Source organism: Equus caballus, chromosome 1 (assembly GCF_041296265.1).
Source record: "Equus caballus isolate H_3958 breed thoroughbred chromosome 1, TB-T2T, whole genome shotgun sequence".
NCBI lineage: Eukaryota > Metazoa > Chordata > Mammalia > Perissodactyla > Equidae > Equus > Equus caballus.
Window position 1 is genome coordinate 56,011,275 of NC_091684.1, and position 27,067 is coordinate 56,038,341.

A 27,067-nucleotide genomic window follows, 5' to 3' on the forward strand; every position below is an offset into this window, starting at 1 on the left:
ATTAGTAAGAAAAATTCAACCTGGAGATTTCACAGATCACAAGGGGTTTTCACAGGAAAAAGCTCTACCATGATGACTTACAAAAATAGTTGATTGCCCTCATTCAAATTATATCCATTATTTCTGAATCCACATGAAGTCACATGCTTCTGTAAGTTTTTTGGAGAAATGCCAATAACAGTGTTAAGGATAAGAATGCATTTTACCGACTGATTCGAAAACTAAAAATTTACTAGTTGATTTTAGAAAATATTAACTTGAGTGCTACAACCAAAACAAAACCCTGGTTCCATATTTCTTAAGTAATCAAAGAAGATCATGTGAAAGAACAAATTGTTGTTTTGCAAATAGACTGCCAACAAAAGTAAAGAGTATTTCTCTGGAAACACAGGACAAGTTTACTCTGTTTAAGTAATGTAAACAAAAACCTGGGCGACCAACGACACAGCTAAAAGAGGGTTTGGAAACTATTACATACTTACCACATCTGGACTAATTATATCTCCTAACAACTCTGGCATTAATAAACATTCATAAATGGCTAAAGCCTGTGGGCAATTTATATAATGCATATATTTATAAAGGATTTCTTTTCCCCAATGAGTATATTTATTTCTCAGAGATAAATTTCAAATCACATAACCACAGGATGCAAGCATCTGTCAGACAGTAGAGCAATCCACTTCGAAACAAGCAACACAGACCGAGATCTTCTTTCCATATGTCTGGATATTTGGTAGCTATATAGATTGAAATGTCAGGAACAGTGCAGCTGTAACTGGGGACTGAGACTTACCGGTACTCGTAAGGAAGTTAACATTCCTCATCACACCTTCAGTGTAAGCCCCCGGCTCGTAACTGTCCATTTCACCTGTGACAATGTGAGCAACTCTTGCTGCCCGTCCTCTGATAGCACCTGCAGCACGGTCTAAATTATCAGCATCCAGGTCTCTCAAGGCTACAATACATTTGTTGACATCTTCTAGGATATGGCTCTCTGCAAGTAAACAGATCAAAGTAGTTTGGTGTTTTTATTTTTCTAAATCACATAAATCTAGCATAGTATAATTTATGTTAACTTCTGACTTCAGATGCAGTGCACATTGGGAAAGGAAGACATTGACAATTAGGAAGGAAAAATACAGACATGATTTTGCTTATATTTCTTGAATAGAAAAATTTGTGAAATATAGAATTTTATATTTTTATCAGCAATTCTTATACATTACCATTATTTTAGATTCTAGTTCCAGTAGACAAGATCTTAGATTTGAGTGATTGATAGGTGGAAATTAAGGAAAGTTTATAGATTAAAGCAAAAGCAAAAAATGTAATGATGGAATACTTAATTTTAATTAAAAGCAATTATAATTAGAAAACTCTTAAAAATATCACCTATCCTAACTATATAGAAAAATAAAACTAGGGAGTTCCATTCAACTAATGTTTATTGACATAAAATGAGATTTAATGCAATTACAGAAATTTTATAAATTAGTGAATAATGAAAAATATGAAATATATGCTTTTTATATTGTAAAAGAACAACTTCATCACATCTGTGAAAACATCTATATTTTCAAAGGGCTTTTAAAAGGTTGGTTGACTTGAAGTAAATGAATCCCGGAGAAAGGTCCCCACTCTGAAGAGAGTCTCCAGACCTCTTTCTCTCCTTCCCTCTTTGCATGATTAGGACTTGAAGACAGCAGGGAGTTATGAGTATAGCACAACAATGTTTTCTTTTTCTATAAAATGATTAATACTGCCAGATGAAACTAATTAGAGGGGCTGAGCAAATATGTGGAATATCAATAAGCGTGGGCAATGATATTTCTAAGAAACTGAAAGAATACTAAAAGAATGGCTTCTGGCTTTATTAGATGAATCACCACCCAAAGTCTTTAAACACTATTACTTAAAAACACATATAGAGAACAAGTACAACAAAAAGATCTCGGTAATTCCAGAACATATTGTTAACTTTCTCTCTGGATTGACTATCTGCAGGTAAGATAGACAGGACAGGGATTCATAAAGCAATCTCCTTGCAGAGTCATCCCTTCCTCTTAGGGTGTAGAGTATACAGTCCAAACTACCAAAGAATATGGTCCTTGGTGACCTTAGACCTGATGCCTATCATTCTTCTGCAGGCCCCTTATGCTTCAGTTATATTTATTTTATGATTTCCCAAATCCACCATATTCTTCCATGCCACTGTTCCTGTGGGTATATTAGAACCTTGACCTGGACTGCTCTTTTGGGTTCCTGGACCCAATCCCTACATGTGCATGTCTGGAGGCTTCCTCACACCAACAAGCAATTCTCTGGACACCAACTGGGTGCCCTCCAACTCAACTCAACTGCGACACTATCAACCCCAAGATAGCATCAGATTCCACAGGTTAAGAGTTCAGTCCTACAAGACTGCCCCCACCCCACTCACTTCAAATGTTGTTTGTAAATCCAGGTTGTTTTCTGTACTTCTGACCAACTGTTTATAAATCAGAGATTCCCATGACATCCTTCTTGGTTTGGATTAATTTGCTAGAGTGGCTCACAGAACTCAAAGAAACATTTTAGTTCCTAGATTTAACTGTTATAACTTAGAAACAGTCAGATGAAAGAGATGCATAGGGCAAGGTATGGGGAAATGGTGTGGAGCTTCCATGCCCTCTCCTGGCATGCCACTTTCCCCACATCTCCACATGTTCACCAACCTGGAACTCTCTGAACCATGTCCTTTTGGGGTTTTATGGAGGCTTCATTATGTAGACATGATTGATTAAATCATGGTCATCGGTGATTCATTCGACCTCCAGCCCCTTTCCCCTCCCCAGAGGTCTGGAGGTGGGACTGAAAGTTCCAACCCTCTCATCACGAGATTAGTTCCCCTGGCAACCAACTCCATCTTAGATGGGGATCTAAAAGTCACCTCATTAACAAAACAAAAGACACCTTTATTGCTCTCATCACTTAGGAAATTCTAAGAGTTTTTGGAGCTCTGTGCCAGAAACAGATGAAGACCAAATATATATTTCTTGTTATAAATTACAATATCACAACTGCCAATCCCTTCTGGTCTGCTTGATTGACTCCTACTATTCTTTCAAGACACCAGTCAAATGTTCCTTCCTCAGGAAATCCGTGCCAACCTATAACAAGAAACTTGGTTCCATGTTGTTTGGGATTCCCATAAAATGGTTTATATGTTTCCACTATAGCTACATCCTGTGTTTTAATGATGTACTAATGAAACCCTCTCGCTAGTACACTCTGAAATATATATGAGTGCAGAAATTTTATCTTATTTCTTGAGGTATCATATCAAGTCCCTAGTATAATACATGGCACCTGTTAGGCTAACAAGAATGTTAGTGGAATGAATTGATGAAGTGCTCTTATAAGATGCATCTGGTAACAGTAGTTTTGTCTACATCCTCTATGGGTTAGAAACATAGGTAGACGCACTTCTGTGCCCTTAAATTTAGTCAATTTAACCCATATCAAGGACACTCAGGTCATTTGCATGAAAAAGATTAAAGGCTGAAAATCCCCATTATAAATTCACTAGAGTTTTAACCTAATTTGTGGTATTCACTTATGAATATGTCATTAGGCATATAATAAATCCAGGCATGGTCCCATCTCAACAGAAAGTGCATGTGTGCCATCACCATCATATTTCCCCTGGAACTGAAGTACCAGTGTAAATGTGGAAGGCATAATAATCATCAGTTTTTTAAAAGTCCCCAGATGTGCACTTCAATCATACATTAAGAAACTGTTATTTTCCAAGTATGTTGGTTTGTTTTTTTTTAAAACAAACTCAACATATATGTGTACAATGAATGTTTAATCTGTATTCACTAAAGGTGCTTAATTTTAGATTGCTGAGTTGTTTTTGCTCAGTTCTATAAAAGTGAAAAGATGCTTAGGGAAAAAGCAGTGTTCATTCTTGGAAGATTAATTATCTAATAAACTATGTAATTTCTGTTTAATTAAAGGTGAAATCATAGCTGCCACAAACTATTTTTTTTCCTGGTGAATTTTGCACAGGAAAAAATATACAGAGAATATTCACCAACAATGAACTGAAAGTTCACCTCTTCTGTAGAACAATGATATACATTCTCATCAATTTATTTTATTATTTAAAGCAGAAAATAAAACTATAGCAAGGATTTTTCTGGTTCTTTTTTTGCTTGGCCTTATAGAAATTTGTGTGGTTATTGCTTTACATTGAGCAACAATTAGAAACCATAGTGTTAGTTATGTTGAGGAATTATAGAGGTAAGGTCAGATATGAAAATAAAAGTCCTATGTGAACATATATAATATGAAAAAATAATAAATGAAATAAGTGGCAAGCAGCATATAGCCAGATGTTATTTGAAGCAGCTATATTGAGAATGTTGGAAATGATGACTAAATGATATTTGAATTTCTAAGATTAAATATAGCACAAAAATATTAGGAAAGATTTGCAAAATTTCCTTTATTGTGACACTTTCCTGTTACCCTGAATGTTTCACAAAATGCCAGCAACAATTATTTGCATGAAATTCTAAACATAGAGTGCCAGAAAAAGAAAAGAAAAAGGTTGGGCACGTCCCACATATGCACAATAACTAAACATTAAAATACTTTCTTAAAAACAATTATTTCTTTGCTATTCACATTTTGGGGGAATTTAAGTAGCTAAAAAGGCCTTCATGATAGCTTGAGTTTTTATGCCCGGTTGTATAACCCTAAGCCTCTAGGAAAGAAAGAAAACATCGATGCCTTGTATGAAACTTCCTACTGATGTCTCTCTTAAGTCTTTGCTGATTGAATGGGTTTACTTGCAGACACAGCAAAAATCATCAGGAGCTCAGCCTCGGATTCATGCTTTTCTCAACTGTAGATGAACTTGGACTCTACAACTATGTCGCTTTAAGATGAAGTTTAAAAGAAAGAGAATATGTTATTATAGAACAAGCACATTCAGAAATTACGTGTTTTAGAGACTTGACTGAAGATTTGTCTTAACAGTCTCAGAGTGTCAGCTGAGCGTTTGATTTGGGGTGAGGGACAAAAAGTCCTGGTGTTGCTGCTAATCCTAAAGTTCATTATTTTAAGAGCAGAGACTTACTGAACTGCTAGCGATTTCTATCAATCATTTTATCACTATCCTGAGATGCAAACAGCGACCTCTATAATGTTGGAAAACAGGAATGAACAGGGCAATAAAAGACACTTCCCAAAACATGATAGCCAAAATTATCACCACTTTATAATTTTAATGAAGTTTTGCTAACCTTTATCACAAAAGTCTGCCCAGTTTCTCTGCATGATAAGCTGCTTATTCTTCATTGGACTTTAACCAGCTCAAACCTGCCTGACTTACTTCTGAGAATAATCAAAAGAAAAATAAAGTTCAAGATTGTGTCTCCCAAACTAGTTCTTTACCAGCTACGCTTTCAGGCACTCTGCAGTGCTTACACAGACACGATTCTATAGAAATAAAAAATCACAAAAACAAAGCCACTGAAGCCTTCGTATTTCTTTCAGCAGTCTTAAGTAGGCTCTAAAAACAGTTTCCCCTGTGAAATAGTTAAGAAATTTATCAAAGCTTGGAAAGAGGCAAAGGGTACCATTGCTTGTCCTTTCAGTGTTCTCCTGGGCAGACTGTGAATCAGGCCTACCTGGCAGATGACTAATTCTCCAAAAGTGTGTGCCTTTGTTCCACTTGCTATTTATGATTGGGTAGGATATTTACTATTGGTTAGTAGTAGATGCTCATTTTGTTTTTAAAACTGATAGCCATTAAATGATTCCTGTCACACAATAATACAGGTAAATTTTTATCGGGTAAAGATGGGAATAATTTTTGTAGAAAAGATAATCCTGCAGGTTACATTTTTATTACTCTGCAGGACATTAACCAGTTTGTTTCTAAATTAGAAATTTTATTTAACCGTTCTTTCTTTATCCAGTTCTCCATAAACAAGCATTGTCATCTTGGTGGTTCTCAGTAATAAATTTGTGACACATGCTCACCTTAAATTTGTAAGAGTCTTGCATTCAACTTTGGAAATTTTTTCTTTGATTGCATGCTTTGACTTGGAAGCTACTCATTCTTCAAATAATTTTTTCTATTCAGGGGAAGAAAATTTAAAGCGAAAATTCATGTGGAATCATAGACCTACATGTAAAATTCAAAACTATAAAGCTCCTAGGAGAAATTCAAGATAAACTTGGATCTGGAAGTGCCATTTTAAATACAACACTGAAAGCATAAATAAGAAAAGAAAAAAATTGATAATTTGTACTTCCTAAAAACCAAAAATTTCTGCTCTGTGAAAGATATTGTTAAGTAAATGAAAGACAAGCCACAAACCAGGAAAAATACTGGCAAAACACATATCTGATAAAGGACTGGTATCAAAATATACAAAGAATTCTTAAAACTCAACAATAAGAAAACAAAAAACTCAACTAAAAATGAGCAAAAGATCTGAGCAGACAATTCAACAAAGAGGATGCATAGATGACAAATAAGCATATGAAAACATGCTTGACATCACATATCATCATAGATTTGCAAATTAAAAAGATAATGAGATACCACTACACATCTATTAAAATGGCCAAAATCCAGAACCCTGACAACATTATGTGATGATGAAGATATGAAGCAATAGGAACTCTTATTTGTTGCTAATGGGAATGCAAAATGGTACAGCCACATTGGAAGACAGTTTGGCACTTTCTTAGAAAACTAATGCTTTCACCTCATGATCCAGCAATCATGATCCTTGGTATTTACCCAAATGACTTGAAGACCTATATACACATAAATCCTTCGCATGAATGTTTATAGCAGTTTTAATTAGAATTAGCAAAACTTGGAAGCAACCAAGACCTCCTTCAATAGTTGAATGGAGAAATTGTGAAACATCCATGCAATAGAATATTATTCAGCAATGAAAAGAAATGAGCTATTAAGCCACAGGACATGGAGGAAACTTAAATGCATGTTGATAATGAAATAAGCCAAAGTGAAAAGGTTACACACTGTATGATTCCATCTTTTTGACATTCTGGAAAAGGCATAATTATGGACACAATAAAAAGGTTAGTGGTTGCCAGGGATTCTGGTGTCAGGAGGGAAGGATGAATGGATGGAGCACAGGGGATTTTCAGTACAGTGCAGCTATTCTGTATGATACTGGCATGATGGTTATATGTTATTATACATTTGCCAAAAGGCATAGAATTTACAGCACAAAATGAACCCTAATGTAAACTCTGAAGTTTAGTTAATAAATCAATATTGGTTTATCAATTGTACAACAAAGGAGATTCCTCAAAGATTCAGTGTTCAGTGCCAAGTCCGCCATAGACCGTTAAGAAGCACTGTGCCTAGTTTCTAAAGTTGGAAGAAAACTAATAATGTTTAATCTTACATATTCAGTAACATTCAGTGTCTACAGATGTCTACAATTAATGAATTGGGAATTTTGAACATGCTTCAATTTTTCCAAGACTATAATTAAGAAAAATTCTGATTCTTTCCCCAACTCTTCTAACTTTCACACAGTAGTATCTCTGATTGCCAATTTGTTTGTTTGAGTTTTTAACAAATAATTTTGGAAAGGCTGTTGTTTTCTGGGCATTGTGCTAAGCAACATATGTGTACTATTTCATTAAACTCTTATAATAACCCTAAGAGATAGGCCTATTACATTTCAGTTTTGAAGATGAAGAAATCAAAGCTTTGAGCAGATAAGTATCTTTCCAAAATTCACAGTTACAGTGATGAGCCATAACTTGAAATTAAGTTTGTCTGACCTGCTCAGATCCTATAAATGCTAAGTCTCATCTGGCTTTAAAATACGGTGATTCTAAAATTATATTATTCAGCTATCCCAAATGTATGATGAAAAGAGGAAAATGTAGGTTTAAAATATTTTCTAAATTTTATAAAAATGTTTCAAAAGATTGTTTATAATATTATGTAACTGAATACATTATAAATTTTCACATTCATTTTAATTGGGCATGAGATATCATCTATGCATATTTAGAGGGATAGTTTCAATTCTGCAAAGCTCACATGAACAGTGTTCTAGTAACGTTAATATTCTGCATCTGTATGGAGCCATCAGAGCTAGAGGGAACCTAAAGTATTCTGGAGATGCCACCAGAGGTAATGGCCATAGAAGAAGAAATTAACGAGTGAATTAATGCCTCAGTTATTTAGCTATTCTGGTTTAAGAGTAAAAGTCTAGGTTATCGAATTTTATGCTGCCCTTATCTTGACAAAATAAACAAACAGTAAAAGCAAACCAAACCTTAGGCAGTCTTATTCAGCTCATACTTTCTTCCATTGACTCCTCTTAGTCTGAGCTTTTTCATGTTAATTGTCCCATTGCTTCCTCTCCCATAGACCAAGAACTTATTAACATCTAATATCAAAGCACTGGGTAAAAAAAAAAATAGCTTTGAAGATATTACCAGATTGAACATCAGGACTGTCAGCAGGAACAGGCAGTTGTGAGCAATTCTCCCATATTATGCAATAAAAGCGTTCAATTCCTGCACACTGGATGCTAATGTCGGATGCCTCTGTTGCTGGATATTCTTGAAAAATGCAGTCAGTATTCATTTGGGTGCTATTCCTTGTTTATAGCTCAAAATACTGAATAACTTGGGTGTCCAATTACGAAGTTTGTACTTTTGGGCACAGAGATAAGGAAATCCTGTCACTATTTTAAATGACCTCCTTGGAGTAGATGACACATATAATAGAACAGAAACTCCAAAGAATAAAGTACATAAAGTGACAAATATACGGATAAAATTAGAAACCAATGAGTTGTTTATAACCTGGCAAATTTTATTTGTTTTCTCTCTCTTTTTTTCCCCCAGAACATTAAATATGCAGTTCAATCATTTCAATTACCTTTTAAAATACAGTATCTCTTCACATGGAAAAAAAAGGTTAATAATTAAAAAGGACAAGACTGTTACTGAATGTATGCCTTAGGAAAGCTGGCTTCCCTACTCAATGACTTTATCTCAAACTCAGTCACAATGTCCTTTTGTTGAAATGTATATTTCTTTTATATAAGTACCATTCTTCAGGGAAGTCAATATACTTCATCTTAACTCAGATTTCTAAAGAGTGTGTGCTTATCATTCACCTCTTCAAGGAATTTCTCCATGAAGTTCCCCCAGAGTCCTCTAGAAGATTCTCTAAGGGATCCTAATAGCTATCCTGTAACCTCTGAACTAGATCCCAATTTTGACAGCATCAGTAATTTTCTCTTGAGTTCTCTCTTTCTTGAAGGCCTATGTATTTATAAACAATTATTTGACTTTCTAATTTAACTCTGAAAACATACACTGAATCCAAAATCTTATTGAATAAATGTAGATTAATTCAGATATTAAAAGAAGGATACCAAAAATCTCTTTTGGTTATATGTAAGCAATTTTTTCCCTAAAATGTAGGGTGTAATCAGGCAGAAATAATTAACGATATAGTTTACTAAACTTTATTTTAAAAGTATTAAAATCACTAAATGAAATTGTCATGAACTAAAATTTCAAGAGAATGATTATAAAGGTTTTCCCCTCATTATAAGTTGAGTATTCACACGAAAAATGATATTTAAAGTTGATGACAGGCATTAACACCTTGTAAATGGACTCAGTTTACCGGAACACTGTGGAAGAGTTACCTAATTAAAAGATAAAACCGACTTTTAAAATTTTTTTCTGACAGGTACAAAAAGTTTATGAGCAATGGAGCAATGGCAAACAACAAATCAGTGGAATAGTTATTAAGTATTTAGAGAACTCTTCAATCCAGGCAATGGATTAATGGAGTTAGGTCAGGAAATGACAGTCCCAAAATCATCACTCTAAAAGGCATTCCTTTTCTAGTAAACCAAGATAATCCCCTACACACACGTAAATTTATGGATTTATGTCATAATAAAACTTCAGCTGCAGCTGCTGATTGAAATAACAACTACCAATGAGTTTATTTTATAAGGCAACTAACCACCAGAGAACATAAATAATACCTCCATTTAATGGAATATTATAAAACAATTTAAAAGCTTATAAAATATTTAAATTGCACAGAAAGACACTTATGAGATAATTTTAAGGGAAAAAATCATGACATATATCTATTAAAATAGGACCTTGGTTTAAAAATTATATATATATATGTTTGTTTATAATATACTATATAATTACATACCTTTCCAGAAACTGTCTAGAAAGAAATTTCCAAACTCCTAATAGTAGTTTTTAATACATAATGACATTATGGTTAATTTTTGTTTTTTTCTAAAGCATTTATTTATTTCCCATAAAACACTACTGTATGTAGTAATTCATAAGTAATACCATTTTAATGATTGCTATTTTAAATTATACTGTATCTTTAATTAACAATGTTATTAAAGAATGAACCTTAATAGGTAAGACTTAGAGAACTAAGCAACCACAATTTGTTAACAAGTATATATTGCTCAAGTAAATATGAGTCTGATACCCCCAGATAAATCTTAACACCATTAGTTCTTCCAGGATTGTTTTTCCTCTCTCTCTCTTTCTGCCTGCAAACTAGTAGTAACTAAACTGATTTTAAAATATTCATTCATTAAATGAGTATTTACAGATGTCCTACTACTAAATATTTTAGAAGTTGACAAGATAAACAAGTCACTGTCTCTGCTTTAAAAGAACTCACAGTCGAATGACAGAAATAAGCACCTAAACACACAGCTACACGGAGACAAAGAACTAATGAGGGCCGTATGTGCACAGGAAGAGTGGCTAGGCCATTTCCTTTTCCAACAGCTCTCTCTCTGTTTCCACATCATTGCATTACATACCATGGATTGTTCCATTGAGATCAAATGTATCGCAGTGCGTATGTCTTGGTCTTTGTGGGAATACTTTTTTAAAGTCCATTGTGTATGTGGGGACCTGGATTTGGCCACCCCAGGATATGTCTCTTTGGCATCAGGATTATTTGAGGCTAGTTACTTTGCAGACAGGAAAACAACTGAAAAGTAGAATTTACTTACCCTTTGTAAGAGGCATTTACATTGTAAAGGAACTCTCCATCTGTAAAGATATCTCCCTCTGTACCAGGAAGAAGGGGAGATGACCTTATCTCTAGAAACTCTTAATCAATGGGGAAGGCAAGGACTTAAATCTGCATTTTATTGTGCTTGTCTGGTAACCTCCTGTAACTGACTTCCCTCCCCCTCCCAATGTTGGCATTTCTTTAAGGATTAAGCATCTTTCCTTAGGCTAGGAACTGATTGCTGTGCTCACCTGTGACCACCCAGCTCAAGAAAGTAGACTTGCCTCCTGCTATGCCCTCCGAGATAGCAGACCCACTACCTGCTGTGTCCATCAAGCGCTGTGCCGACAGGGCAATCTTGTGACTATTGTGGGAGGAACATTTCAATCATATGTGAAATATCCTGTTTGGGGGTATATAACTACTCTGTGCACCTCACTTCTTTGGTGCCCTTTCTTCCTTCGGGAAGAAAGGCCCCGGGCCATGGTCCTCATAAAGCTTTGTTTAATTTTCTCTTGCTATTCTGTGTCACGTGAATTTAATTCATTCTCCGGCCAGACGAACCCACATTAGGTAGAGGAAAAGTCTTCCTCCCCTACATGTATTTACAAGTTCCTTGATGATTGTGAAAGTGGCAGTGGAGTAATTTTCCTATCAAAATGACAAGGATGTGTTCAACAGTCCCTGATGTCTCCAATTATGAGAGTTTGAAGACAAGTAAGTGACGTACTGTGGGAGTCATTGCTAAAGTGAAATCTATATAAAAACTGAAGAATTTATCAAAAGGCATTTTATTGGGAGAATTTTACATAACATAACCAATTTATAAATATTATTTTATTAGATGGATTATTTATTGTTTACATCTTTTTTCTTTGCACATTTTAACTGTTTTTAGTTGCTTCTTTCATGACTTGTAGAATACAATTCATGTCCTTTGTGTGTGGACATCTTAGTTCGGCTAGATTCAATTTAGCAAAAGAGAAGCATGAAAATTTTAAAATTTCCTATTTAACGATCAAAAAAGTAGTTCTTTTATTTTCTAATTCTGTGCTCAAGAGCAAGTTTTTACCTCATACAGAAAGCTCCAAAATGAAAATTGGCATGAATAGAAGTCATATGTCCAAGAATTACAGTGATTGCATGCAACCTATCTACAAGGTATTGCAGTTAGAAGAAATTTTTGCCAAGATTCAAACACGATAGAAGACAGTAGTACATGGAACAAATATCCATATAATAAGGATCACAGTCGGGGACGCTAGTGCAGGTACTATAACGAGGACAATAATAATAAAATCAGGAAGAAAGTAACATGACAGCAAAAACTGCTGATAGTAATGAGCGGTAAGCTATTAAAAAGATTGATAAAAGTGTGGAACAAAACATACTGTGTTCTTTTGATCCTAAGGCTAAATAAAAAGCAGAGAAATATCATCTTTATTCAAGATCTTGAATCAAGGTATGAGACACTTTTAAAAGATGCGGAGTCCAGTTGTCCTATACAGCTTATTCTCCTTTCAGTTCTAAACCTCCACTGTCAGACCATCTAATCAAACCGTCTTCAACAAATTCAGTGTTATTATCTCAGGAACCTCTTCTGCAAGGCCATTCCTCGAATGTAAACATCTCTGCATGAAAAACAGATTCACAACATCTGGTCTGATTTCGTTTTCCTTTCATTTTCATTTTGTTGCCTTTTCTATTTTATTTTCTTTTCCAATCGTGTTTGTTGAGCTACAAAGAGTCATTTTCACTTGTATCTGTGGTCCTTATTTCACTGTCTATTTTTAGGGTTGGTGGTCTACCTTGTTGCTTAAGGTTAGTTGTAAAATGATAATTTGAGGATCTGTAATTACCCTTGCTCATACTATTTCAGAAAGTTGGCATGTTTTATTTTCTTATAGTATTGTCCTCACCAATAAAATGCCTGAGCTAAAATTGACCATGAGTGTTTTCTCAATTCTATGTAGCCATAGGCTCTGATTTATTTTCCTTTCCTGCATGTGGTTGCCTTTTGTATCTCCTGCTTTAGTGACATTTTTAAAAAGAAGCTGACGATATCATTTTAAGGCAAGAACTCCACAGGAGGTGTAAAATATTGTAACCCAGATGATAAACACAAAGCTTCACTTTGACAGTCAAGAATAAGTAAATTCAAACATATGGCATCCCACATTCCATCATAATTTTGCATATGGTACCTGTGTGAAAAAGTGGGGTTGTCACACAATTTTATGCAATGACATTAAAGGACTTAAATAAGAACTGGAGTATTTTTCTCATACTTAATATTCACACCAAACTTTAGACATCACATTATCAAAATGTCATCTGTTATCAAGGAATATCCAGCCAAAATGCAGACTTTCTTTGCTTGTTATCCTGCTATATCACAGACCCATGCTATTATCTGAAGAAAATCCTGTACGAGCCCTAACATTATCATACTTTCAATGAATAAAGTCATATGAGGTGAATTTACTCTAATCATGGCTTATGATGTTGCTTTCTCCCTAATTGACTTATATGACAATACATTCAGTCCTTTAAGGGTTAATTTTTATATGATCTTACTTACATAATTCACTGCCAGATGCCAAGAAGAAACACATTTTCTCTGATATTAATAATGCCACTTCTCTGCTCCAACTAACTTGGGTTTATCCCATTTGTTTATAAGTTATGTTAAAATTATCTCTTTATTAAAACAGCAAACTTTGAACATAAATGCCTAACAATATATATATTATATTGTAAATATAACAATATAGTATGTAAATATAACAATATTTTATAACAGCTTTAAAAAATAATTGAAATCCTGAAGACATACACATATGCACACTCCCATAGACATGTATGTGTACATATGCTTCTTTATAGCTCATTAGCTTTAGTATTTATCAGGGTGAAAACAGCTTCACAAGGAAAATATGAAAACTAGAAAAGGATAATACAAATAAACCAATCGCAGGTTTCAACAGAATTACTATTAATGTCCTGCAGATTTGTCTGCTGTTTGTTTTCTGGGAACCAAAGGAAAAGAGAAATATAATCTGATAGATCATCAGGTAATTAGTAATGTGTATTATTTGTTCTCCATATAACTTAAATACTCTCTTTACCAGCCTCTTTTGCCTCACTGGACGATCTTCCGAATTGTATACTCTGTGTGTGTGTGTGTGTGTGTGTGTGTGTGTCTGTGTGTATTTGGCAGATCTACAGTAGTTCCCCGTTATGGGAGGGGGATACATTCCAAGACCCCCAGTGGATGCCTGAAACCATGGATAGTACCAAACCCCAGATACACTATGTTTTTTCCTATACATATGCACCTATGATAAAGTTTATTTATAAATTAGACACAGTAAGAGATTAACAACTATAACTAATAATAAAGTAGAACAATTATGACAAGACATTGTAATAAAAGTTACTGTAGATCTTAGCAACCTCAGCATACGATTTCTTTATTTCTTTATTAAAGCTGAGAATTTTCATCTTTTCACTTAAAGGAAGCACTTTACAGCTTCTCCTTGGCATATCTGAATTGTCAGCATCACTTCTCTTGCACTTTGGGGCCATTAATTAGTAAGGGTTATTTGAACACAAGCTCTGCCATACCGCGACAGTCCAGCTGATAACCCAGACAGTTGCTGAGTGACTAGCAGAGGGGTAGCGTAGTCAGCGTGGGTATGCTGGACAAAGGGATGATTCACATTCTGGGCAGACGGAGCAGGACAGCACAAGATTTCATCATGCTACTCAGAATGGTGAGAAATTTAAAACTTATGAATTGTTTATTTGTGGAATTTCCCACCTAATATCTTCAGAGCAAAGTTGATGGCAGGTAACTAAAGCTATGAAAAGTGAAACTGCTGATAAGAGGAAACTACTGTGTTTCCAACTCTCTCCCATATTCATTCTTGTAACTGAGTGCCATTGGCTCTGTAGGGATCTGGGTCCAAAACCCACAATCTCTGGTAGTTTTATCCCTCTTTTCCCAAGTTTAATAAAGATTCCTTTCTTAAGAAATCTTCTCATTCTCTCTACTCTTTGAGTTGCCTCATTTCACTTTATCCAAATCTTTTGATAGATAGGTAATTTTATTTTATTGCTGCTTTATCCACTTCTGATGCTTATTTCCTCTTCTAACGTCTTTGTGTACACTCCAGGCACTCTTTTTCTTCCCTCTGGATGAACCTGTCTCACCAGTGTAATTGAATGTGCTGTATCCATAGACCACACAGACACGGAAACAAGACTGCAACCAACTATCTAAGAACTTCCGGGAGTATTCCACATCAGAAATCAGGGGCTACTATCATTCTGAAATGACCACAAGGGTGTCAGAACATAAAGCAGCAACAGGACAGAGAGAGGCATTAAAGCACAGGTAATTTATGTGGCCTTATTATCAGAGTCCTAAATTATGATTTTGGCTCTTCTACTTACTGCTTCTATAAACTTGGAAAAAGTACTATCTCTAAGCCTTAGTTTCTGCATTAATAAAATGGAATAAATAAGACTGTCAGTCTCTGACACTGTTGTAAAGATTAAATGAAAATATACATAAACAGCACAATACCCGGCATCTAGTAAGCATGCAAATATTATTTATTGTTTGTATTTTGATTTTACCTTTGCAAGTCAGTCGCATTCCTAAAGTATTCACTTTTTTTTTCTAGTGGTAAACAGAATAGCTGAGCCTATACATTCACTTACCTAATTTGTTTTATTATCAGCAAAATGTATTCTTTATTATCACCTTTTAAATTTATATATTTTAAAAGAACTTGTATATGATTAAAGTGTACAACATGATGATTTAATATACATGTACACAGTGAAATGATTACTACAGTCAAGATAATTAACATATCATCTCCTCACATAGTTACCATCTTTTGTGTGTGACGAGCACACCTGAAATCTACTCTCAAAGCATCTTTCCAGTGTTCAGTACAGTATTATTAAATATAGTCATCATGCTTGTAAATTAGATCTCTAGACTTATTCATTCAATATAACTGCAACTTTGTACTGTGGGGGACTGGCATTGGCCACCCCAAGATATGTCTCTTTGGCATGAGGATTATTTGGGGCTGGTTACTTTTAATAAACTGGGACAGAGAAGGAGGCTCTGAGGAGTGGAGCTTGCTTACCCTTTGTTAAGAAACATTTACATTTGTAAGGGAAATCTCCATCTGTAAAGTTGTCTGCCTCTCTGTACCAGGAAGAAGGGGGATGACCTTATCTCTAGAAACTCCTATCAATACAGAATGCAAGGACTTAAGTCTGCATAATAATCTTATTCCTGTTTATTATGCTTGTCTGGTAACCTCCTGTAATTGACTCCCCCCACTGCCAACATCCTCCTTTGTCTTTAGCTGGATATGATATTTAAGGTGGTGGCTTCAGCCATTTTGGCAAGTTGCTCAGCTTGCCTGAGCCTCTCCCATGTATACATGTTATAAAGCTTTGATTAATTTTCTCCTGCTATTCTGTCTCATGTGAATTTAATTCATTCTCCAGCCAGAGGAACCCAGAGAGGGTAGAGGAAATGTCTTCCTCCCCTACAGTACCCTTTGCCAACATCTCCCCATTTACCCCGTCCCACCATCCCCTGGTAATGAGTGTTCTATTCTCTGCTTCTGAATTCAAGTTGTTTTAAAATTTTATTTTAGATTCCACATATAAGTGATACTATGCAGTATTTGTCTTTCTCTATCCGGTTTATTTCACTTAGCATAATGTCCTCCAGGTGTATAAATGTTGTCACAAATGGCAGGATTTCCTTCTTTCTTATGGCTGAATAATAATAACTGTATATATGTGCCACATCTTCTTTATCTATTCATCTGTCAGCCAGCATTTACATTATTTCCATGTCTTGGCTATTGTGAATAATGCTGCAATGAACATGGGAGTGCAGCTATCTCTTTGAGATCCTGATTTCATTTCCTTTGAATATATACTCGTAATTAGGATTGCTGTATCATATGGTAGTTCTATTTTCTGTTTTTTGAGGAATCTCCATACTGTTTTCCATCATGGCTGTACTAATTTACATGTCGCCCAACAGTGTAGAAGGGTTCCCATTTCTCCACATCCTCACCAACACTTGTTACCTTTTGTCTTTTTGATGATAGCGATTTTAACAGGTGTAAGGTGATATCTCATTGTGGTTTTGACTTGCATTTCCCTAATCATTAGTGTTGATGATCTTTTTATACGTCTAATGACCATTTGTATGTCTTTTGCAAAATGACTATTTACATGCTTTGCCTATTTTTAAATATGATTACTGGTTTTCTTGCTATTGAGTTGTTTGTGTTCTTTATATATTTTGTGTTCTTTATATATTTTGAATATATATTTATATATTTTAATCCTACCCCTTATCAGATGTGTGGTTTTCAAATATTTCTACCATTTTGCAGGTTGTCTCTTCACTCTGTTGGCTGTTTCCTTTACTGTGAAGATTTTTAGTTTGATGCAATCTCATATGTCTATTTTTGTTTTTGTTGCCTACGATTTTGGGGTCATATCCAAAACATTATTCCCTAGATCAATGTCAAGAATCTTTTACCCTATTCAAGGAGCTTTTCTCTATTATTACCTACTCATTTCTTGATCCCGGTAGAGAAGGTAAAACATTCAAAATGGAAAACAGTGTGCATATTATTAGTTTACTCAGTTTTGAAGTACATTTAAAGAGGCACTTAAAATAATTCTAAACGAAAGAGTAACTGATTTCACCACACGTGAGTGTGAAGTACCTCAGATAAAACTCGGCTGATACACATAAAGGCTCTTATTATTTCACACTTTATTTGGTGTTACTGATAATTCAGGGAACATAAGAAGGTAATCACCAATCCAACAGCTATATAATATTGAAGAGACCTTACTGAATTTAATTATTTGCATTTTTGATTATGAAAACGATTGATTAGATGCAAAGAGTTTATTAATGCTTGGGTGCTTCATATCTCTCTTTACCTGTTTGTCTCCCTGCTGGACCATGAGCTCCTTGAGGGAAAACACTACTTCTGTATTTATTGAATCTTCAGAACCAAGGAGAGTGTCGAGAGTCTAGTAAGCATTCAATACAAGTTGTTAAAATGAACAAACACTGTACATTGGCATTTTTTTCTGACATTTTGTTCCAATAATTATTTTGCAAAAATAGATTGCCAAATGTTATCTTAGGGAACAACTTATTATTACATTTACATAAAGTGCTTAGAGAAGACACTTCATATCCATGAAAAATAGCCACAGCAGAACATTCCAAGGGGGATTGGATTAGTGGAGCAAGGAAGTAGGTGTGATGCTCCAATGCCAGTGTGAGTTTGGTAGGATTCTGTAAACATTTCCTGCCTTTTTCTTATCATGTAAATGACATGCAGCAGAGCTAAGCAACAGTTTAAAGAACCCTGTTTCAATGATATAACCAATCTGGGTTTAACATTATTATAATAAACAACCAATGAGGCTCTTTACACAAATTTCATTAAATTCATAAGGATGAAAAATGTCTTTGGAGTCAAATAGCCCTGGTTTCACTCCTTGCTACACAACTCTAGCTTACACCCAAACAAACGTTTTGTTAGAATGTTTGACATGAAAACCTAGGGTTGTGGTGTTAAATTAGGTAATTTACATTAAATAATTTGCTTGCTGTCTGACACATATACTCAATAAATCATTGTGTTATTATTTCAACAAATAAGGGAATTATTTAAAAAGAAATATCTAATGGGATAAATTCTAATTTTTTTTATTAACTAACTTTGAACAGTTTGTCTAATTTCAAATGTTTGCTACTTTTTTTTACCTCCTTAAGGAGGTGGTAATGTCTCTCCAGCCATGAGGAGTGTCTCTAAACTAGTTATATTGACCTTTATCACTTCTCTTTGGATCCATCTGTGTCCAGTGTTCTTCTCTTTATGTATGAGTGATGCAAGAACTTCTATCCATTTCCCCAACTCAAAATCACACAAATCTCTCTGGAACCTTTTCTCCGGAGCCACCACCTTTCCCTGGTATCACTACTCTCTGCAGCTCCTATTCTTTCGTTGAACTCCATGTTTGAGCAGATATGATAACGTCCTGGACTCAGATATCCAGTGTCCCTGTCTTGTGCTGCACTGGCTTGCAAGGTTATGCTTTTTCTTGGCAAGCTTTGTCTCTTGAAACAGACTTCATACTAAACCTCCTATCTTTCTAATTTGCTTCAACTCTTCTCTCTTGGTCAGAATATCAGTGACTGGATTTGTTACACCTGTTCCTCCCAGCCATACTAACTGCCATGGCTGTGTTGGTCACATATTGAAAGTAGCATCTTTTCAGGCTGACTTGTCGGCCAAAATAGATGTTTTAACCCTTTAGTTTTTACTGCTCGGTGGAATGAGACATTTATCCAACATTATCGTTTTGGGAGGCATAAACAGATTTCTCTGTAAATGCTACCAGCAGTATCATCTCTCCATGAAGAGCAAGAAAATGTTACTATGTAATGGCAGCTAGTCTGAATAGGAAAGAGGCTGAGAAAATAGGAGAATCAGTCTGAGGAATGTTTTCCAACCACACGCATCTTCCCAACTCCCAAACGAGGCCTGCCTCCTATTTTGAGGGTCACCATTTAGAACAGGCAGGAGTCATAACCCATTGGTATGATGGAAAGGTAACGATAGAGACCCTTTACTCTTCGATTTCTTCATTTTTAGGCACTTTTCTTCATCATCACAGAGAAGAGGAATAGAATACAAAATACTATGCAGCTTTTATCTCCATTGAAGAGTTTTTTCCTGTTCACTATTCATGTAATATATGAATTACATAAGCTTTATTGTTGTCTATATTTCCAACGTGACAGGGAAAATTTCAAAATGTATGTGAATTTGTTTTCTCTATCAATTTCCAGGTATTTAAACCTGAAACTGTATGAAGAAAAGCCATCATAGTTTTAATACAAACCTAATCTTGAGTACTTGTACGTTCAAGATATATACATATATACAATACAAGTAAACACATGTGTAAGTACTTGTATGTACAAGGTACATGCATATCTACAAGGTATAAGTATATAAATAATGCACTTCATGTATATTGTTCATATATTATCATCTCCTCTAATTGTCCAAATAATACATATAAGTAATTACTATTATTACCCTCATGCTTAACAAAGAAAAAAAGGCAAACAGTAATCAAGTAACTGATTCCAGGTTCAAATATTGATAATAAATGGTAGAGCTGGGTTTGAACCCAGGAGTTCGACTCAAGAGCTTTTGCCCTAAACTAATTCTTGATGCTACTCCTCTAGTGTAATTATGTCATTATGAATGATGATGTGCATAAGTTTTCCACGACTAGTCAGTGAAATAATCATGTATCTTTCTCATAGAAAAGGTAGATTATGTTGATATGTTTTGCTTTCTTAAGCTTTAAAAGCTTTCTGAACAAAATTTTCGTTCAAAGGATTATACTTATCTAGGACTCATTACATTTCCCTGTTTTGTTAAACAACTATGAATTCACTCTTTAGAGGGCCCCTCTGATGGTAACGAATGCCTATCATAGGACTTTCCAAGAATGTCAACCACCAGCTAAGAGATTTATGTGATAGTGGAAAACACCCAATTACTTTCAGCAGAATGCTTTCTTAAAAGTGCACGTATTCCAACCATAGAGGGAATTTAAACAACTGTGCTTAAAAGCAAGAAAACAGGAAAAGAAGAGTTAGTCAATTCATCATTTTTATTACATACTCTCAACTCTACCCAAACCACATCTAAAAGACATATTTCAGTGACATTTACTACTACTTCCCCACTCTACTTTTAAAGCAGCCTATGCACATATCAAATGGATGGACCTACTTATATACAATATCACATACTGTAGGAAGACTACTTCGCACTGTTAGTAATAATTAAAGAAACTCTTTGATCATTGCTGCTTTTTAGATCACTCCTGATGTTTGAATATTCCTTTTCTCTCTTAGTTCTTTAATTAGCTGTGGCTTTGCTATTGGGCATATATTTATTTGAAGCTAAAAGCCTACTTTAACAACTTTCACACATTCAAAAGTATTTTCACTCATTATGTGCAGTTCTATTCTAATACTTTCAAATTACTTTTAACATCTCCATTTTGTACATATTTCTTATTTTTCAAATGGTGGCTTTTTTTTCTCCTTCAAATGAAAAATTATGGTTCATTCAACCATTTCCTTCTCTTGATAAAGAATATGTCATCTTGTAGTCATAAAATAGAAGCTCCACCGTGCACGACAGAGAGGGTTCCCAGATCATTCTCATTGGCACAAAGGATGTGGGAAAAACTTACATTTTTTTGAGCAAAGATTTTCTTCAGTGTCTTTCTTTCTTTATCTCTCTTTCTATTGTCTCTTCTTCCAAACCCCAAATTTTAATTGTTCTTAAGCTATCCAAAGTATACTACCTAGGCCTGCCATAAAGATCTCCTTGACATATAAATATTGCTCCCACACTCAATTGATTCTTTCAATAATACTCTTACTCTTTAGTAGTGGCCTTGGCAATCAACGTTTGAATTGAAAAAGTTCAAACGAAAATGTCAAGAACTGTAATCCAGATATATAATGAGTACATTAAACATTTTAAAAGAACAACGTGGTAACCTAGCTGAAAATGAATGTATAATTCACACACTGGAATGGGGAGATATTTTTCTATTGGAGAGATCTCCTTGATATTCCTTATCTATATGAGCGGGCCACAAGCACACGTATCTCACACTTTTGACACATCAGAAGAACAAACACTGCCAATGGACTCCTGACCTCTAAGTGGAAGTAGAATATACAGAGAAACCAGTGAATGCATCGGCATTTGTCTTTTGCTATGGGTACATTATTCCAAACCAAATTATAGAAATTCTGAAGTTATCCATCAATCTAATTATTATTATATCAAATCTACTTTTGTTGACATTTTCTGGATATTCTAGATCTCTCTCATGTATTAAATAGTTAACTTGCTTCTAGAAACATGGTTAAGGAGGGTGGTGGCTTCAAATGGGGAAATCCTGGAAAAGTTCTAGTGATGAAAAGAGGTCAAAGGGAAATTTTCTGGATGTGAGGACTTATATTGCCCTAACTTCACTTCATGCTCTTGATCTGCTTCCTGAATTCTCACCTCACCTCATCTCATCCTCTTCAATCTAAATTCTGCAAAGAATTCCCTAACCACTACAAGGAATATACAAAAGGGCCAGGAATGAAGCTGGGGTTCTTCTGGGTTCAGTAGTTCTTGTGGGAAAACTAAGAGGGAGCATATAGCCACAATCAAATAGTGCAGCTAAACACACTGGTGCAGTGTGATAGACATGAAATACATTATCAAGTTTGATTTTGTGGAATTTGATTTGAGATCACCTTTGGAAATCTAGAACTCGGCAGTGAGCAGTGAGCCCGTAAGCATATAATAGATCACTGTTTTCTAGTTGGATTCACTAAAGAGACATTTGGTTTATGTGTGAAATAGCAAAACAAGACTGAAGATGGATAGTTTTCTTTTTAAAATTGTAGTAGGTCACATTCCAAAACTTAAAAATGCAACATCTAAAACCAAGATCCTGATTATACAAAATTCTAATCAGAGACCTTCTCTTTTCTTTGTCTTCTCCTGAGGAGCCTTTTTAGAGTGCCTCTGATACCGTGTCCTTGGGAACCTCCGTACTCAGGAAGCACTGGGTACCCTAGATCTTTCCCACTTTTCTTTCCCTGCCACCTATGTTTTCCGCTGCTTCAGTGGCCGGAATTGCTTCCTACTATTCTGATTAAGTGATTTGTGCTAAAAACAGCCAATGAATATACAGATAAACACATTGGTATTTTGAAAAAGACTTTCTAAAGGGAATGCCCTAATTACAAAATACTGCAGTAAGACTATTGGGGAAAGGTTTGGAAACAAGTAACTACATTTAGGGATGACTTCGCCTAAAGAATCAGATCAAAAAAATAAGAAGATCAGCCTTGGCCTCGGGAAAATAATTATCTATCAGGTGAAGTCAAGATCCCAGACCTTCATACTCTTTATGGAATATTTTTATCTGAAAGCAAGACCACTCTCCTCCATACTTTAGAGAGCTGCCCAAGCCTCACTCTAGAAAAACCTAAGGAAGCTTTATGTGGTTAACTCTGCAACCTAGTACCAAGTCAAGACTATGCTAGTCCCTCTCTGATGTCAGGCCCTGGTTCTAGCAAACAAGGCTTCTGCACCTGGGCCTCATGCCCTTATCTTGTACAGCTGCTCTGCCAGGATGGGGCTCTACCTCTGATCCTCAGTTCTGGAGCTGAGACCCTCCTCCATTCTGACAGGCTGCCCTGGCAGCCTGCCCTTCTACCTCTCCACATATTACCTGCACTTTGGTTCTCTCTCACTCAGTTCCCCTGCCTTCTAAAAGAGTCACTTATAATCCCTGTCAGGACACTCCTGTCACAATCATTTGCCCATATTTCCACCTTGTGCCTATTCTACCATCAGCAGATACTAGGCTGCATCTGCCAGAGTGGCACTTCTTGCATCTGGAAGATGCACTGTTTCCAAGACCCCTTCTCACGCTGTTGTTGGCCTTAGAAAGCTTGTATTTCCCAAGGCCTACTCTGTCAGTAAACATTTAGAACTAGCCAGATTCCTAAAGACAGTTGAGCCTTCGTATTCTTATATAAATAAAGGTATAGAGGTCTGACAGGTGAGGTGAATCACCCACGATGGCGTAGTGTGTAACTGACAGAGCTGAGATTAGACTCTCAATCTCACGACTCTGAGTTTGGGCTCCGTTCACTACACAGTTTTGGTGGATTAAGGACAGTCAGATGACATGCCGTTGTGCAACTCAGATCATGCAAGGGGATGAAAAGAGAACAACATGCTGACTTGTCTGACTTTGGAGTGAGAAAGAAGTATTAATTTTGATTTCCTAATTTACAGGATATGTGACCCTAAGCAAATATTTAGCTTATTTCAGCTTCAATTTCTTCTTCTGTCAATTTGCAAATAATAATGCCATATTTGCAAACAATGTTTGAAAATTTAAAAAGATGTGTTTACGTGCCCAAAATTTTGTCTGGCATAAAGTAGGCCTTCAGTAAGTAATAGGTGTCCTCTGTCACTAAATCTTCCCGATATCTTGAGTAAAATCATTGATTCTTAAATATAGATCTGAATATTAAGCAAAATAATTTAAAACAAGGTATGTACATAACTGAGTTCTCTAAATGTTTATAGTAATGGAGGCACTGAGTATATCCTTTAACTTATTTTGATTTTGTGTTGTCTTCGATTATGTTTTTGCTTTTAGTACATCAAAACTCTTAACAATTATCAGTAAATAAAATTTGCATCATTACTTGTATAAGTATTTAAAAAACTATTTCCTAAATTGTAATTACGAATGTGACCGTTACTCTGGAATGATTTTTACATAAATGCAGAATTCACAGATTCATTTAATAAATACTTACAAGACTTTCCATCAGTTAAGGATAATTTTGGTATTTGAGACAATGCTGAACAAGAAAGACAAAGTTTCTAACCCAAGAAAGCCTACAGTCAATTAAAGAGGAATGACAAAAAAAACAGAGAATAGATAAGTACTACAATTTCTGATGGTGATAAATATTATAAAGAAAATAAAGCACATAAATAATTAGAGACAAATATGGTGGAGGAATAATTTTAGATAGGGTATAACTTGGATTGGTTCTTGGAAGAAGATTCTTACATGAAGCACTGCATGCAGATTTGTTGAGAAGTTCTCCCAGAGATACACCTGGAAGAAAATGAAGAAGGCAGAACTGTGCAAATGGAGAAGCTGACCCACTGAGTTCTCAACTCATACTCTGAGGAGCTCTGCCGTTTATAAGCATTGTCTCCAGCTGAGGCAAGGGAATAATATATCCCCATATAAACATAAGCCAGTCACTGACTACACGCTCCCACATGGGAGGTGTATAACTTTAGGCAAGGAAGTTTCCTACAGTGAAAGCTGATTCCCAGTGAGGGGCACAGCAATCAGCCATTAGCAACTATTCTTCCCAGTGACTGGGGGATTGTGGCACCATCCTTGAAGAGGGTGGAGTACCACGGTATCTACTACAGTCTACCCCTCGTACCTCTCAGGTTTACTTGTTTCTCATAGTAAATTCGCTGGATCTGGGGATAGTTCTCTGGGATCCTAGTAGATCTTGTTTCCTGGCTAACTTACAAGTAAAAAGTTAGTGAGACAAATTACAGCTTGCATCAATGTAGCTAATCTTGAGGCTGTAACTAAAACACAAAACTGTCTCCACCATCATCCGTTCTATTTTCTCCTAATACTTGGTCAACATCTCTGCTGGTGTAGGCAGCTTGCACAGTGGGATCCTGACTCTCAACCCTGAGAGGTCCAAGTCTCTGACTACCTTCCCTTCCCACGTCGTGCCTACTTTTACTTGTCCATAGTTCTTGGTGTAGAAACACCAAGAGGTATCAAGCAATCACTCCAGTTTCAAACATTATTCTCTGCCCCAATTGTATACCATAGCTCTACCTCTTCCTGCTAATCAGGATCAGTTACCTCTTCTCATATGGTTACTCCTTTGTTACCTGCTAGCTTAGCCCTAAAGGAGTAAGTGGAAGTACTATTCAAAGAAATAAATAAGATTAGGAGAAGAGTAACTTTAGAAGGGAGGGGGAAATCAGGAGTTCTTGTTTGATCATGTTAATTTTTTTTTCCTGAGGAAGATTTGCCTTGAGCTAACATTTGTTGCCAATCCTCCCCTTCTTTGCTTGAGGAAGATTAGCACTGAACTAACGTCTATGCCAATCTTCCTCTTTTCTGTGTGTGGAACATTGCCACAGCATGCCTGGTGAGTGGAGTAGGTCTGTGCCTTGGATCCGAACCCATGAACCCTGGCTGCCGAAGCGGAGTGTGGAGCATGCAGAACTTTAACCACTTGGCCACAGGGCAGGGCCCTGATCATGTTAATTTAGAGATGCTCATACACATGTACCAGTAAGTGAAAGTGTCAAATAAGTAGTTGGATATACAGGTCCCAGCTCAGAGAAAAAGTTGAAACCAACATTAAAAAATTGAGGGGTCATCAACATTCATACTGACCAATGGAATGGGTGGCTACGATAATTTTGAAGAAAAATATCACTGGAAGTAAAGAAGCCACAAGGCTGACAGACTGGGTTATTGAATAGACCATCTGAACAAATGTGAGTCACACAGAATCAGGACAGAGAAAGGAGTGGAAGAGAAACCAGAGATTTAGATATTAACCTGTTTTTGAATGTAAACCAGTATCTTCTTTTATTGTTTATGGAACACTATTTGGTAAAACTTGAAAAAATAATTCTATTACTAAATAGTTTAAGAAATGCTGAGGTTAAAGAAAGTTAAGTGGGTATAATAACTCCAGGATTTCTTGAAATGTTTAACATATTAATAATATTATTTTAAATATCCAAAAGAAAGATAAAGTGTATACAGTTTCCCAAATGTATTCAATTACCTTTTTCAATGATTATCTCATGGGACTAGCATTACAAGGAAATACTAGTCAACACTTTAGAGCTGTAGGTCACACAAGTCTTGGGAATGTGATAAAACTTATGGGTCCTCTCCCTTGAAAATGAACACACACATGCACACACATGTTGTGTACAATTTCATACAGTTATGCAAAACTCTAGGCTCCTCTAAGGAGTCTAGGCTACAAACGTCCGTCTTCCATTCTTGCTACTAACATCTGGTCCTTTGACCAGCACCACGGACATGACTCAGGCACATGTTAGTTATGCAGAGTCTCAGGCTGCATCCCAGACTTACTGAATCAGAATCTGCATTTTAAAAAGATTCCCTGGGGATTTGCATCACATTTAAGGTTGAAAAGTCCTGCTCTGGAAGAAATTCATATAGTTA

General features: G+C 35.7%; 1 protein-coding gene across 23 annotated transcripts in view; it reads right to left on the bottom strand.

Moving 5' to 3' along the window:
• CTNNA3 (catenin alpha 3) overlaps positions 1-27,067 on the bottom strand; it is a 1,507,895-nt gene that overhangs the window by 381,882 nt on the left and 1,098,946 nt on the right. For all 23 annotated transcript variants that reach the window (XM_070225803.1, XM_070225839.1, XM_070225762.1 and 20 more), the window contains one exon: positions 797-997. In XM_070225803.1, the coding sequence (XP_070081904.1) occupies positions 797-997 (201 nt within the window). The remainder of the gene's footprint in view (positions 1-796; positions 998-27,067) is intronic.